The sequence below is a fragment of the Loxodonta africana genome, chromosome 21, assembly GCF_030014295.1.
Source record: "Loxodonta africana isolate mLoxAfr1 chromosome 21, mLoxAfr1.hap2, whole genome shotgun sequence".
Classification (NCBI taxonomy): domain Eukaryota; kingdom Metazoa; phylum Chordata; class Mammalia; order Proboscidea; family Elephantidae; genus Loxodonta; species Loxodonta africana.
The window spans coordinates 18,752,974-18,767,008 of record NC_087362.1 but is presented as its reverse complement, the minus strand read 5'-3'; the positions used below and the strand labels follow the sequence as shown (position 1 = coordinate 18,767,008).

Genomic DNA, 14,035 nt, shown 5'->3' with positions numbered 1-14,035 from the left:
ACAAATTTAAAAATCCTCCATATAAAGATTTTAACCACAATCATTTTTTTTAAAAAGTGCTAAACACAGGCTAGATTATGAGTTCACAAGAGTCAGACAACTGCTACACAGGAGTCTTCCAGTCAAGAATTCACTGAATGCCTTGAACTTCTGAACATAGGCAACAACTGGCAACTGCTTTCAGGACTAGGGTGCAAGTGTTCAATTATAAAATCTCCCAGGTAGTGGAAGTGGGTGGAGAATTCACCTGGAACAGAGCAGTGAAGGCTTATTTTACCTGTGTCATGATCTCTTTCCTCATATTTCATCAGTTTGACATGGGCTAAGAAAAGGGAGTGGGACAGTTAAAAAAAAAAAGTTTTTTTATTTAGAAGTGTAAATACATACATTGAAAGGTTTAGCCTATCTATAACCCACATCTTAGTGTCATTGAGTTCAATGAAATACATTGCTTGCTTCCCAGCACCAGCCTCATTGATGATTTCAGAACAGGAGTTATCCAGAGCTGGGAACTCAAGCCTGGGGGGAGCCCTAATGGAGACAAGCAGGCAGCCAAAGGTGAGACAGCATTAGACTACCTAAAAAAAAAAAAAAAAAAAAACTACCTACTCTGCATAAACTCTCCGACCCTAGAAGCATCATCCACCACACTTGAATCCATCCTGAGTGCTGCCTTTCCTATATTGCTAATGCCAGGTAAATTCTGTACATTACCATGCCTTATTTTTAGTAGACAGTTTATTAATATTAATTTTACTCATAGCCAACTGACTTTCTCACATCCTAAACAGACTTCTCTAAGAAGACTATTCCAAAGATAAACTTAAAATAATTTTTAAGGAACCAGGAATACTGATTTAGAACAAATACTGACTTAGACATAACATTGTTACTTTATATTTGCTTACTATATACTGTTCATATTGTGCTAGCAAACCTCTGAAACGTAGGCATTTGGCATAACAAAATGGCTGACATAAGAGCTGAATCAAAACTCCATTTTGTTACAAGCTCCTGCTTCTGCCTTCCTGAGAACGCATCTTTACTTCTTCTCATTCATATGCATATGGCCTTGAGCCACTGGCTGAGTGTAACCAGGAGACCCCAGGCCCCTATCAATCATCTTGTTTAACCGGCCTGGCTCTTGCACCAAGTCATTCTTAGTAAGTAAGGGAGTGGGTCAGGAATGTGACTGTAGGAGAAAGAGTTTACTCAAGATGTTCCAGGAAGAAGGTAGCTGAAAATAGAACTGCTGATGACACACATACCCACCTTGTGGCTCTAAGCGTGCAACCATCACACACTCCCCTTCCCCATTTTTACCGTAACAGCACACCTCTCCCTCCATACTTCATATTGTCTACAAGGTTGGTGGCCAACATGCAAATAGTTTTATTTTTTATTCCTCAATAAATCTCTTTACTTTTATTTTAACAGAGTATGTGTTCTCACTCTTTGACAATATTTTTCCACTGACTTTCAATATAAAATTAAATCTCTTTTACAAAAGGATCAGCTCCAATAAAGTTATAAAAATGTTACTTTTCAAAAAGCAGCAAATATTTAAAATAATTTGAAAAATGACTAAAATTCAACATGAATTCAGTGACATTTAAAATATAGTATTCACCACAAAACAATTAAATGCAAAACAGATGTTGCCTGATATTTTACATTTATTTTGTGTCTGTATCTCCCCATTACTTACAGCCAACATAAGGCTAATTTCCAAAATGCGAAGATAACTCATATCCCCACTTTCCCACTTCATCATCCTGGCACTTTCTCTCTCTGATAACCACATGGAGTTGGGTCTCCACAAGTTAGGACTATGTCCCTCCAGCCCCTTCTGGCTGTCACTGCTGCCTCCCACTGCCCCAGGTGGGTTTGATAACTTTCCACAATTACTAGTAGAACTCATGGTGACTACCTATACTTACAGTTACGCATTATTATAACCAGAAAGGATCAAAGCAAAGCCATATAAGGAAAGGTCTGGTAGAATTCCTGGCACAAGGTTTCTATTTTCCACAAGGACCTGCTACCATCTCCCATTCATGGATGTTCTCACCAAATCCAGGAAGCCCAGAAAGAGAGGGCTCCAAGGTCCTGTAGTCACTGGGGCACCACTGAATATGCATGCAACGAACAGGAGTGCTGAATACATCATGCTACCTTCCTTCCAGAGACCTAGTGCTAGGGTGGGACCTGCATGGGCCCTACTTATTTCCACAAGTTCAAGTGTCACCTGGCTATTTGGGAACACAAAGAGCATCTTAACTGCTTGGGCTATTCCCAGGGCTATTTTCAAAAACCAGAGAAAAAAGGCCCAACTCAGTTCTTTGCCCCACAGTCTCTATTTGTAGGCAATTGTTCTCTTTTAAGACTAATGCTTTAACTATTCCATGTAGACACATTTAATTCATTATGTAAGAGAGAGGGGGAGAGCTTGGACTCAGGAGCAGAAAGATAGGCGGTGGTGACATTCCTCAATAAGATGGTCTCTAACTTGGTAATTAAATGATAAGTGGTCTCTACAGGGGTCCCTGAGTTGGCTGTTAAACATTAAGCCAAGGAAATGCTCTCTACAGGGGTCCCTGACTTGGCAGTTAAACATTAACAAGGGGAGATACGAGAAAAAGACTATAAAACCCTAAGAAAATGACTATCGGGGGGCACTCAGACTCTCTATCTGAGTAGCCCACTTTATGCTCCCTAGTCAAGTATATTTTTGCTACTAACCCTCTGCTAGCTAATAAACCTCTGCTTGCTTGGCACTATTTGTCTCAGTGTTTGAATTCTTTCCTACATTGAAGACAAGAACTGAAGGCATTCTCTCTGGTATCATCTTCTGGTGCCATGACTCAGACATAAAACTTCCTCCTCCTTCGTCCGGAAAATGGTGAGTCCACCTCAGAGCGCAGGTTCTCTTTTTTCCTTTCCAGCCCTGCACCGAGGTACCCCTACATCTACGTGTGTGTTTTTTTTCTTCTTAAGAGAGAGGTCTAAGAGGTGCTAGAAAGATTTGTCTGTACTTGGTTAACAACAATATGGTAATAATGAGTGTCTGACTCTTTCAGACTCTGAAGAAAAGAAGCACTTCCTCCGCTTTGCGGAGGTGTCTAGGTCAAACCCAAGACATGGAGAGGCCTCAAGGGAATTTCAACTTTCCTTAATTAACAACCAGGCTCATCCAGGGATGCACACAGAAGGGTTGGCCGCCCATCGCTCCAACCCCTCCTGACTGTCTTAGACAACCGGGAGAGAAACCGAGACATGTTAGAGAAGCGTCGGCCGACTAGAGGAGTCACACCCTCTAGGAGTCCTGCTCACAAAACAGCACATTTTGAGCCCAGAACACCTGACCCCCAGCAACAGTCATGCCAAGTCAGCAAGTCTCTTTAAGAGACCAGTCACCCATCTACCTTTTGCACCTCTCAGCTCCATCCAACTTCTGGCTAACATATTTGCATCTATATCCTCCGTGTGTGCTTTGCAAAAGGGATCGCTGCCGTATTTGTAAAGGTTTTTAAGGGATAATAGTTCCAGTGAAGGACCTCTCTCCCTTTCCTGTTTATACCGCCATTGTGAAGCTAAACACAGGTGGCCTTTCCTTGTTCAGCTCCTCCTGCTTTCATGTTATAAAAGAATGAATAGGGACACACTGGTCCACCTCATTGAATCAAGAATCTTGAGGTTATTCATTAGACTAACTGAAGTTATATCTGTTACCCCCCCCACAAAGAATCTGAATGTCCGAGAGTATACAAAGAAGTGGGCTGCAGGAGTCTACTTTATGACAGCCCTCCATGCCCTGATTCCCTCCTTCAGTGTGCAGAAACAATTCATAAAGTATACAGAGAGGGGCAGACATGAGGAACAGGTTTGTTGGTTCTAGAGAGAAAAAGGGAGGGGTCCAGAAAATAAGATTACCCCCCCGCCGGGTATGGACAGAAGAGGGGCTCCCACAAATGCTAAATCATCTCATACGCCCAATTCCAAGGGACACCCAGGATTACGCAGTGTGTCACGGGGCAAGGCAATCAAGGAGTCCACTTCAATAGACAGTAAAGTTTGCCAATGAAATGAGGACTTCCCAGACAGAGGCAGTAGGAAGTTTCTGGGCAAGAAACTTTAGGACGGGCTATACAGTAAGACTAGTTAATTCTGGAAGCCCAACATAAACAAGGACCCCTAGGACAGAGGCAGTAAGAAGTTTCTAGGCAAGAAACTTCAGGTGCAGGCTACACAGTAAGACTAGTTAATTCTGGAAGCCCAGGCCTGAGAAGGGACACCTTCTCTGGGCAGTGATTTAACATAGGCGGGCACAGGAGACATCCTACCCCCTATGATTCACTCTGTTCCTTTCCAAATGGGAAACCAAAACTTGGTAGCACCAGCCTCATCTCTGGGATGTATCCTCAAAAATTGGTACAGGTTTGACCCTCAAACCCTGAAGAAAAAGAGATTAGTCTTCTTTTGTAACACAGTGTGGCCTCAATATAAACTCAGAAATGGAGAAATCCGGCCAGAACCAAAAAAAAAAAAAAACCCATTGCTGTCAAGTCAATTCTGACTCATAGAGACCCTACAGGAAACCCTACAGTGGTATGGTGGTAAGTGCTGTGGCTGCTAACCTAAGGGTCAGCAGTTCAAATCCACCAGGCGCTCCTTAGAAACTCCGTGGGACAGTTCTACCCTGTCCAAAAGGTCGCTATGAGTCAGACTCGACTCGACGGCAACGGGTTTGGTTTTTTGGTTTTTAGAGACCCTACAGGACAGAGTAGAACTGCCCCACAGGGTTTCCAAGAAGCGCCTGGCAGATTCGAACTGCTGACCTTTTGGTTAGCAGCCGTAGCATTTAACCACTACGCCACCAGGGTTTCCCTGGCCAGAACAGGGGAGTCTAAATTACAATACCACCCTACAGCTAGATCTGTTTTGCTGGAAACAAGGCAAATGGACAGAGTTCCCTAATGTCCAGGTTTTTATGGCCCTAACAGAAAATGTAAAACTGTATAAAAAGTGTAAGATAGATCCCGCAGTTCTCGCCATCATTACAAACCAAACAATAGACACCTTAGACCCAAATCCTACCAACCTTACAACCCCACCCTTAAACACCAAAGAAATGTCTGTTCCTCCTACGCCTCCCTACTCCAATTCCTTGTCCACAGCACCTTCACCATCTTACCTGTGCCCCCTTCAAGAAGGGGCTGGCCCTGATGGACCAGTCAGGGTACAGGTTCCCTTTTCAATGCAGGACTTAGGAAAGCTAAAAACAGAACTAGGAAGTTTCTCTGATGACCCTAACAACTACACAGAAAAATTTAAGAGCTTAACACTCACCTTTGATTTAGGTTGGAAAGACATAATGACAAACTGTAACCAAACACTCACCCAGGGAGAAAGATTAAATCTCACTGAGACAGCCAGATGATTCGCAGATGGGCTATATATACAAAACCAACAGGCCTACCCCATGGGCACCGCCACAGTCCCAGGCATAGACCCCAAACAGGATTATAATACCCAAAGAGGCAGATGGGCGAAAGGCCACATGTTAGCGTGCCTGGTTTAGGGAATGAAAGTTTGCAGGATGTTGTTGTTGTTGCTGTTAGGTGCCGTTGAGTCGGTTCCGACTCATAGCGACCCTATGCACAACAGAACGAAACACTGCTCGGTCCTGAGCCATCCTTACAATCCTTGTTATGCTTGAGCTCATTGTTGCAGCCACTGTGTCAATCCACCTCGTTGAGGGTCTTCCTCTTTTCCGCTGACCTTGTACTCTGCCAAGCATAATGTCCTTCTCGAGGGACTGATCCCTCCTGACAACATGTCCCAAGTATGTAAGACCCAGTCTCACCATCCTTGCCTCTAAGGAGCATGCTGGCTGTACTTCTTCTAAGACAGATTTGTTCATTCTTTTGGCAGTCCACGGTATATTCAATATTCTTCGCCAACACCACAATTCAAAGACGTCAATTCTTCTTCGGTCTTCCTTATTCATCGTCCAGCTTTCACATGAATGTGATGCAATTGAAAATACCATGGCTTGGGTCAGGCGCACCTTGGTCTTCAAGGTGACATCTTTGCTCTTCAACACTTTAAAGAGGTCCTTTGAAGCAGATTTACCCAAGGCAATGTGTCTTTTGATTTCTTGACTGCTGCTTCCATGGCTGTTGATTGTGGATTCAAGTAAAATGAAATCCTCGACAACTTCAATCTTTTCTCCATTTATCATGATGTTGCTCATTGGTCCAGTTGTGAGGATTTTTGTTTTCTTTATGTTGAGGTACATTCCATACTGAAGGCTGTGGTCTTTGATCTTCATCAGTAAGTGCTTCAAGTCCTCTTCACTTTCAGCAAGCAAGGCTGTGTCATCTGCATAACGCAGGTTGTTAACGAGTCCTCCTTCAATCCTGATGCCCGGTTCCTCTTCATATAGTCCAGCTTCCTGTATTATTTGCTCAGTACACAGATTGAATAGGTATGGTGAAAGAATACAACCCTGACACACACCTTTCCTGACTTTAAGCCAATCAGTATTCCCTTGTTCTGTCCCAACAACTGCCTCTTGATCTATGTAAAGGTTCCTCATGAGCACAATTAAATGTTTTGGAATTCCCATTCTTCGCAATGTTATCCATAATTTGTTATGATCCACACAGTCGAATACCTTTGCATAGTCAATAAAACACAGGTAAACATTCTTCTGGTATTCTCTGCTTTCAGCCAGGATCCATCTGACATCAGCAATGATAGCCCTGGTTCCACATCCTCTTCTGAAACCGGCCTGAATTTCTGGCAGTTCCCTGTTGATATATTGCTGCAGCCGTTTTTGAATGATCTTCACTAAAATTTTGCTTGCATGTGGTATTAATGATATTGTTCTATAATTTCCACATTTCGTTGGATCACCCTTCTTGGCAATAGGCATAAATATGGATCTCTTCCAGTCAGCTGGCCAGGAAGCTGTCTTCCATATTTCTTGGCATAGACAAGTGAGCACCTCCAGCGCTGCATCTGTTTGTTGAAACATCTCACTTGATATTCCATCAATTCCTGGAGCCTTGTTTTCCACCAATGCCTTCAGAGCAGCTTGGACTTCTTCCTTCAGTACCATTGGTTCCTGATCATATGCCACCTCTTGAAATGGTTTAACATTGACTAATTCTTTTTGGTATAATGACTCTGTGTATTCCTTCCATCTTCTTTTGATGCTTCCTGCATCGTTTAATATTTTCCCCATAGAATCCTTCACTATTGCAACTCAAGGCTTGAATTTTTTCTTCAGTTCTTTCAGCTTGAGAAACGCCAAGAGTGTTTTTTCCTTTTGGTTTTCCATCTTCAGCTCTTTGCACATGTCGTTTTAATACTTTACCTTCTCAAGCCGCCCTTTGAAATCTTCTGTTCAGTTCTTTTACTTCATCAATTCTTCCTTTTGCTTGAGCTGCTCAACGTTCGTGAGCGAGTTTCAGAGTCTCTTCTGACATCTATCTCGGTCTTTTCTTTCTTTCCTGTCTTTTTAATGACCTCTTACTTTCTTCATAGATGATGTCCTTGATGTCATTCCACAACTTGTCTGGTCTTCAGTCGCTAGTGTTCAATGCGTCAAATCTATTCTTCAGATGGTATCTAACTTCAGATGGGATATACTGAAGGTCATATTTTGGCTCTCGTTGACTTGGTCTGATTTTCTTCAGTCTCAGCTTGAACTTGCATATGCGCAATTGATGGTCTGTTCCACAGTCGGCCCCTGGCCTTGTTCTGACTGATAACATTGAGCTTTTCCATCATCTCTTTCCACAGATGTAGTCAGTTTGATTCCTGTGTGTTCCATCTGGTGAGGTCCATGTGTACAGTCACGATTTATGTTGGTGAAAGAAGGTATTTGCAGTGAAGAAGTCGTTGGTCTTGCAAAATTCTATGATTCGATTTCCAGCATTGTTTCTATCACCAGGACCATATTTTCCAACTACTGATCCTTCTTCTTTGTTTCCAGTAATTATCAATGCATCTTGATTGCACGTTCGATCAATATCAGACTGCAGCAGCTGATAATAATCTTCTATTTATCTCTGGCCCTAGTGGTTGGTGCAGTAAATTTGAGTAATAGTAATATTAACCAGTCTTCCTTGCAGGCATATGGATATTAGCCTATCACTGACAGCGTTGTACTTCAGGATGGATCTTGAAACATTCTTTTTGACAATGAATCCACCATTCTTCTTCAAGTTGTCATTCCCAGCATAGTAGACTATATGATTGTCCAACTCAAAATGGCCAGTACCAGTCCGTTTCAGCTCACTAATGCCTAGGATATCGATGTTTTGCGTTCCATTTCATTTTTGAAGATTCCCAATTTTCCCAGATTCATATTTCATACATTCCAGGTTCCTATTATTAATGGATGTTTGCAGCTGTTTCTTCTCATTTTGAGTCACGCCACATCAGCAAATGAAGGCCCCGAAAGCTTTACTCCATCCACGTCATTAAGGTCGACTCTACTTTGAGGAGGCAGCTCTTCCTCAGTCATCTTGAGTGCCTTCCAACCTGGGGGGCTCATCTTCCAGCACTATATCACACAATGTTCCACTGCTACTCGTAAGGTTTTCACTGGCTAATGCTTTTCAGGAGTAGACTGCCGGGTCCTTCTTCCTAGTCTGTCTTAGTCTGGAAGCTCAGCTGAAACCTGTCCTCCACAGGTGGCCCTGCTGGTATCTGAATACCAGTGGCATAGCTTCCAGCATCACAGCAACATGCAAGCCCCCACAGTACGACAAGCTGACAGACACGTGGGGGGCTTGCACGATGAAACCTACCAATTTCAATAAAATGGCCACCATCGACCAAGGGCCCCAAGAAAACCCTACTGCCTTCCTAGAAAGACTAAAGAAGCCCTCTTAAAGTATACCAATTTAGACCCAGGATCACCAGAAAGGGAGGTAGTTTTAAAAGACAGATTTCTAACTCAATCTGCTCCAGGCATTAGGCACGAACTTCAAAAACAAGGGCTAAGACCCCAAACTCCCTTAAACGAACTGTTAAAGGTCTCTTCCTTGGTCTTTTATAGTAGAGACCAAGAAGAGGAAGAAAGGCTCTGAGAAAAGAAGAAAAAAAAAAGAGAAGAAACAGGCTCATCTCCTCACCACCGCCCTACAGGGCAGGCACCACCCACTGCCAGCAAGAAGACCCAAGGATACTACACCCGGTGCATGTCACAAATGTGGTCAACTTGGCCACTAGAAAAGGGATTGCCCCCGAAACAAACTGCCCCAGAAGCCCTGTCCCAATTGCCAACAGCATGGCCACTGGAGGTGAGACTGCCCTGAGAATCGAAGGACTCCCAGGCCCAATCCCTCAATGGAAATGGCCTTAAGCTGAGGGAACCCTGGGCTCCAAGAGCTACTGGCAGGAACACCGAAAACATCAACATCGGTGCAGAGGAGCCGATGGTAACCCTAGATGTAGCGGAAAGGTCAGTAACTTTTACACAGGATCCACCTTTTCCGTACTAACCTCCTACCAAGGACCCCTCTCTTCTAACAAAAACATGGTTCAGGGAGTCATAAAGGTGCTTATACACAGCAAATATAACCAGTCCTGCTGGATTTGTCTACAGGGTTGGGGACAGTCCGCAGAAAGCTGGCCCGCCTCTTGGCAGGTCTGGGCTCAAACATCAGGCTTTCTTCACTATACCCTCTCCACCGGAGTTCAGGGGGTGTTCAAAAGCTATGATAACCAAACTATACACCCTATCACAGGGACCATGTACCAGGGAGTACAAATAAGAGGGGGGGCAAAGCCTGTTGTGCATTTACTCACCAGGTCGCCAAAGATACTCATAACAGGTAAGATCTCTAAAGCGTTCCTTTTACAATACAATCGTCACGATAACACACAACCTCAGGAACCTAACGGCATTTTTCCCTGATCCTCTGTCCTCATCCAGCCGGTTAACCTTCCCCCACAAGTACCTCTTCAGACACACAGTTAGACTACACTGGAGGGTTTTTCCAGGAGATACCACTGGGTTGTGACCATTTGACCCTTCTGGCCGCTTCCAAATGGAAATCCAGCAACAACATTAAACCACCAAGGAAAAGGTTTTCACAGAAGCCATCCACAAAATGACCTTCTGAGAAAACCTAAAACAACAATGCCACCCATAACATTACCCCCTGCTTTAGTCCGCTAACAGTAGCTGCCCTAGCTGTCACATACTTTTGGAAATATACCTCCACCTTCCAAAAGCCAACTCCATACAATTATACCTCATCAGGTGTATACCATGTCTCAGGTTGTCTTCCATTATCTTCAGGCCTACATTATGCATGTGGAACTGCAGCTTATATATGCCCACCCACAAATTAGACGGGATTATGCACAGTAGGATATGTCCTCCCTCCTGTGTCTTTAGCTGAAGCAAGAGCGCCTATCCCTTTACCTTTAGGCACCACTCATAAGGTGGTGAAAAGAACATGGCCCCTAATTCCCATGTTAATAGGACTTAGCAGTCTTATCAGAATGGCTGGCCTCACAGCTGGAACCACTGGGGCGCTAGGAGCTGCTCAAGTTTATGCAAACCTCTCACTTGGACTAGCCCAGCTCAATAACCAGGTAACAGCCTCTATAGCTACTCTACAAACTCAAATAAATTCTTTGGCAGCTGTAGTACTTCATGTGGACATGTGGCTATCCACGGGGGTATATGTTCCATGCTAGGTGAACAATGCTGCTTTTGGGTGAACCAAACTGGCCAAGTCCAAGAACATATCCACCACTTTTTAGATAAGGCCAGACAAATCCAAACACAAGGATGGAACTCTTGGTCATCCATCTGGTCATGGGGCTCTTGGCTAATACTGTTCCTTGGCCCTTTAATGCCTTTGATTCTTCTTTTACTGTTTGGACCCTGCCTCCTTAAAATACTAACTCATTTTGTATCTTCCAGATTACAAAAGTTTCAATTGCAAACGGCTGTAATTCAGACATCATCAAATAATGCAAGTCCTGAAAGCCCTTTGGATCAAGCTGCCCAACGCACCCATCCTCAGCTCCCGAAGTCAAGCAAACCCCCCATTAGGGAACAAGTGCCTCTTCTAGGGCCAGCTCTATGCCCCACTGACCGCAGGAAGTAGTTACAGAAGACGGACCACCCCCCTTCAACAACCCCAAAGATTTCAGAGAATGGCACTTGATGGGGAAAGGATGTAAGAGGGAGGGAGAGAGCTTGCACTCAGGAGGAGAAGGAGATGGGGGTGGTGACATTCCTCAGTAAGATAGTCCCTAACTTGGTAATGCCTGGTAGTGTAGTGGTTAAGTGCTATGGCTGCTAACCAAAAGGTCAGCAGCTCGAATGCACCAGGCGCTCCTTGGAAACCCAGTGGGGCAGTTCTACCCTGTCCTGTAGGGTTGCTATGAGACAGAATTGACTCGAAGGCAGTGGGGTTGGTTTTTTCGGTTTTAACTTGGTAATTAAATAAACCAAGGAAATGGTCTTTACAGGGGTCCCTGACTTGGCTGTTAAACATTAAGCCAAGGAAATGCTCTCTACAGGGGTCCCTGACTTGGCAGTTAAACGTTAATAGGGTGAGATAGGAGAAAAAGGGTATAAAACCCTAGGAAAACAACTGTCGGGGCACTCAGAATCTCTTTCTATCTGAGTAGCCCACTTGACGCTCCCTAGTCAATTGTATTTTTGCTGCTAACCCTCTGCCAGCTAATGAACCTCTGCTCGCTTGGCACTATTTGTCTCAGTGTTTGAATTCTTTCCTACACCGAAGACAAGAACCGAGGGCAGTCTCTCTGGTAACAATTGTTATTGCACATTTATAAGTTATGACTTAAAGAATAAGTAATTAAGTAAATAATTGTTTAGTATTTTCCTAAAATTTTTGGGTGAGAATCATTACATTCATTAGCGTAAAATGTTCTTTATTTTTAAAATGTCATATTTCTTACACTATTTTTAAGTAGCCCTCTCTACTGAGTTTTTTCTAACTAAAAAAATATTTCCTAAATTCATGGGATCTATGCAGCTCATTATGTAACAAATATTAAAAGCTTAATACAGGGATTAATCCTTAACACTTTGGAGAATTTCTATAGAATGGGTCAACTATACCACACTTAAACTGGCAGATTATTTTGCCCAGCTATTCAATCAGGAGTAACACCACTAGAAGAAACCAGACTCCAAATTCATGTCTTTATCATAACAATACTGTTTTTCCCAACCTGTATAATAATTGATCATCTCAGGCATATTTTTGCATGCAGTGTATACAATGTTTAACTTCAGCAGGTTTGCTAAAAGTATTGACAACCAATATCCTCTAAATACTCTTATTTTGGCAATGGCCTATAAAAATAACTTCTAGAAAATCCAGCCTGACCAAAGGAAACCCTGGTGGTGTAGTGGTTAAGAGCTACGGCTGCTAACCAAAAGGCTGGCAGTTCGAATCCACCAGGAACTACTTGGAAACCCTCTGGGACAGTTCTGTTCTGTCCTATAGGGTTGCTGAGTCAGAGTCGACTTGACAGCAATGGGTTTGGTTTGGTTTGGTTTTGGTTTTTTGGTTTTATTAGACAATATAATTTTTTCCACTTTATATAAGATACCTATTTCTATTACTTGCAAAATGGCTATATAGTAAAATTGCTACATTTCATAAGATAACAAAAGATAAATGATATATATTCTTTAGAAAACATGACTGGTCAAACACTGTTCTTTTCTGACATATTTACACAACGATGGAAATCAACACTTATAGCATCAATAGGTTTGATTAGCAAATGTCACCCATGTAGGTATAACTGCCAAAGTACGCCCTTGATGCTAACCATCATTGTTATTGAAAATCGGTAAGTTACATTACAAGTTGTAATCCCCCATCCACGACTAGAACATGCCCTGTGATATATGGCGATTCTAAAAGAAACACAACCGCGTGTGCCACTTCAATGGGTTCTCCAAACCTCTGAAGAGGAATATTTTTCTTTAAATGTTCTTCTTTCAAGTCTTTCGTCATATCTGTGTGAACGAATCCTAAAAAAGAAATATTTGTTTTATTTAGTTGAAAAGGGTAGGCACTAAGATATATGCTTAAAATAAAAATGAATTCACTCCTAAAAATCTGAGATTATTAACAAGCCTGGTTAGGAAATATGAAGTTTTGCTAGTCATCAAGCAACCAAGTCTATATTTTTATTCAATTTAACTGAGTGAACTTTTATTGAACACTAAAATATTTGGTCCCCAACATGAATAAAACAAACTTCCATTCCTCAAGCAACCTATAATTTACAGAGGGAACAGTCACTGGCACACCTAATTAAAATGTAAGAAAGTTTATACCTTACAGAAATATAAACAAAGTACCACATAAGTGATTAATCTTCACTTGAATGGGGGCAGAGGAGTGGGAGGTAGGGTAGAGAGAAGAAAAACCCATTGTTGTCGTCAATTCCCACTCACAGAGACCCTGTAAGACAGAGTAGAACTGCCCTATAGTTTCCAAGGAGCGCCTGGTGGATTCGAACTGCCAGCCTTTTGGTTAGCAGCCGTAGCACTTAACCACTACACCACCACGGTTTCCAGAGGGAAGAAAGGCATCACAAAAGTGGTCACATGAATTGATTTGGCAATTCTGACAAAAATTAGCTCCATTTGCAAGAGCTAAGATAGCTGATGATTAGAAAGACCAGTTTTTCCAATATCCATGTTAAAAAACATCTCATGGTCATATTCAATTCTGATGCAAATATACATAAAAATTCAAAAGTTAACATGCCATCAGTGTACGTAATCAACTTTGCAGAGACTATGTTCTAAAACATGGTATAATGTACTACTTCAGATATTAAGTAACCAATTCTAAACAATTCATATTATAGATGTATGCCAGCGAGAACTATAGGTTTATTAAGAAAATCATCTGAGACATACAAATACATATTACTAACAAAATACTTAACCCATATAATTATTTAGACTTTAAAAAAGAAAGTAAATAATTAATCCTCA

General features: G+C 42.3%; 1 protein-coding gene across 3 annotated transcripts in view; it reads right to left on the bottom strand.

Annotated features, from left to right (window-relative positions):
* Positions 1-600: 600 nt before the first annotated feature.
* Positions 601-14,035, bottom strand: part of CBR4 (carbonyl reductase 4) — a 35,570-nt gene continuing 22,135 nt past the window's right edge. For 2 of the 3 annotated variants that reach the window (XM_010595612.3, XM_003415803.4), the window contains one exon: positions 601-13,057. In XM_010595612.3, coding sequence (XP_010593914.1) covers positions 12,879-13,057 — 179 coding nt within the window. In that variant the 3' untranslated portion in view covers positions 601-12,878. The remainder of the gene's footprint in view (positions 13,058-14,035) is intronic. The other variant, XR_002787181.2, reaches the window with a different exon arrangement.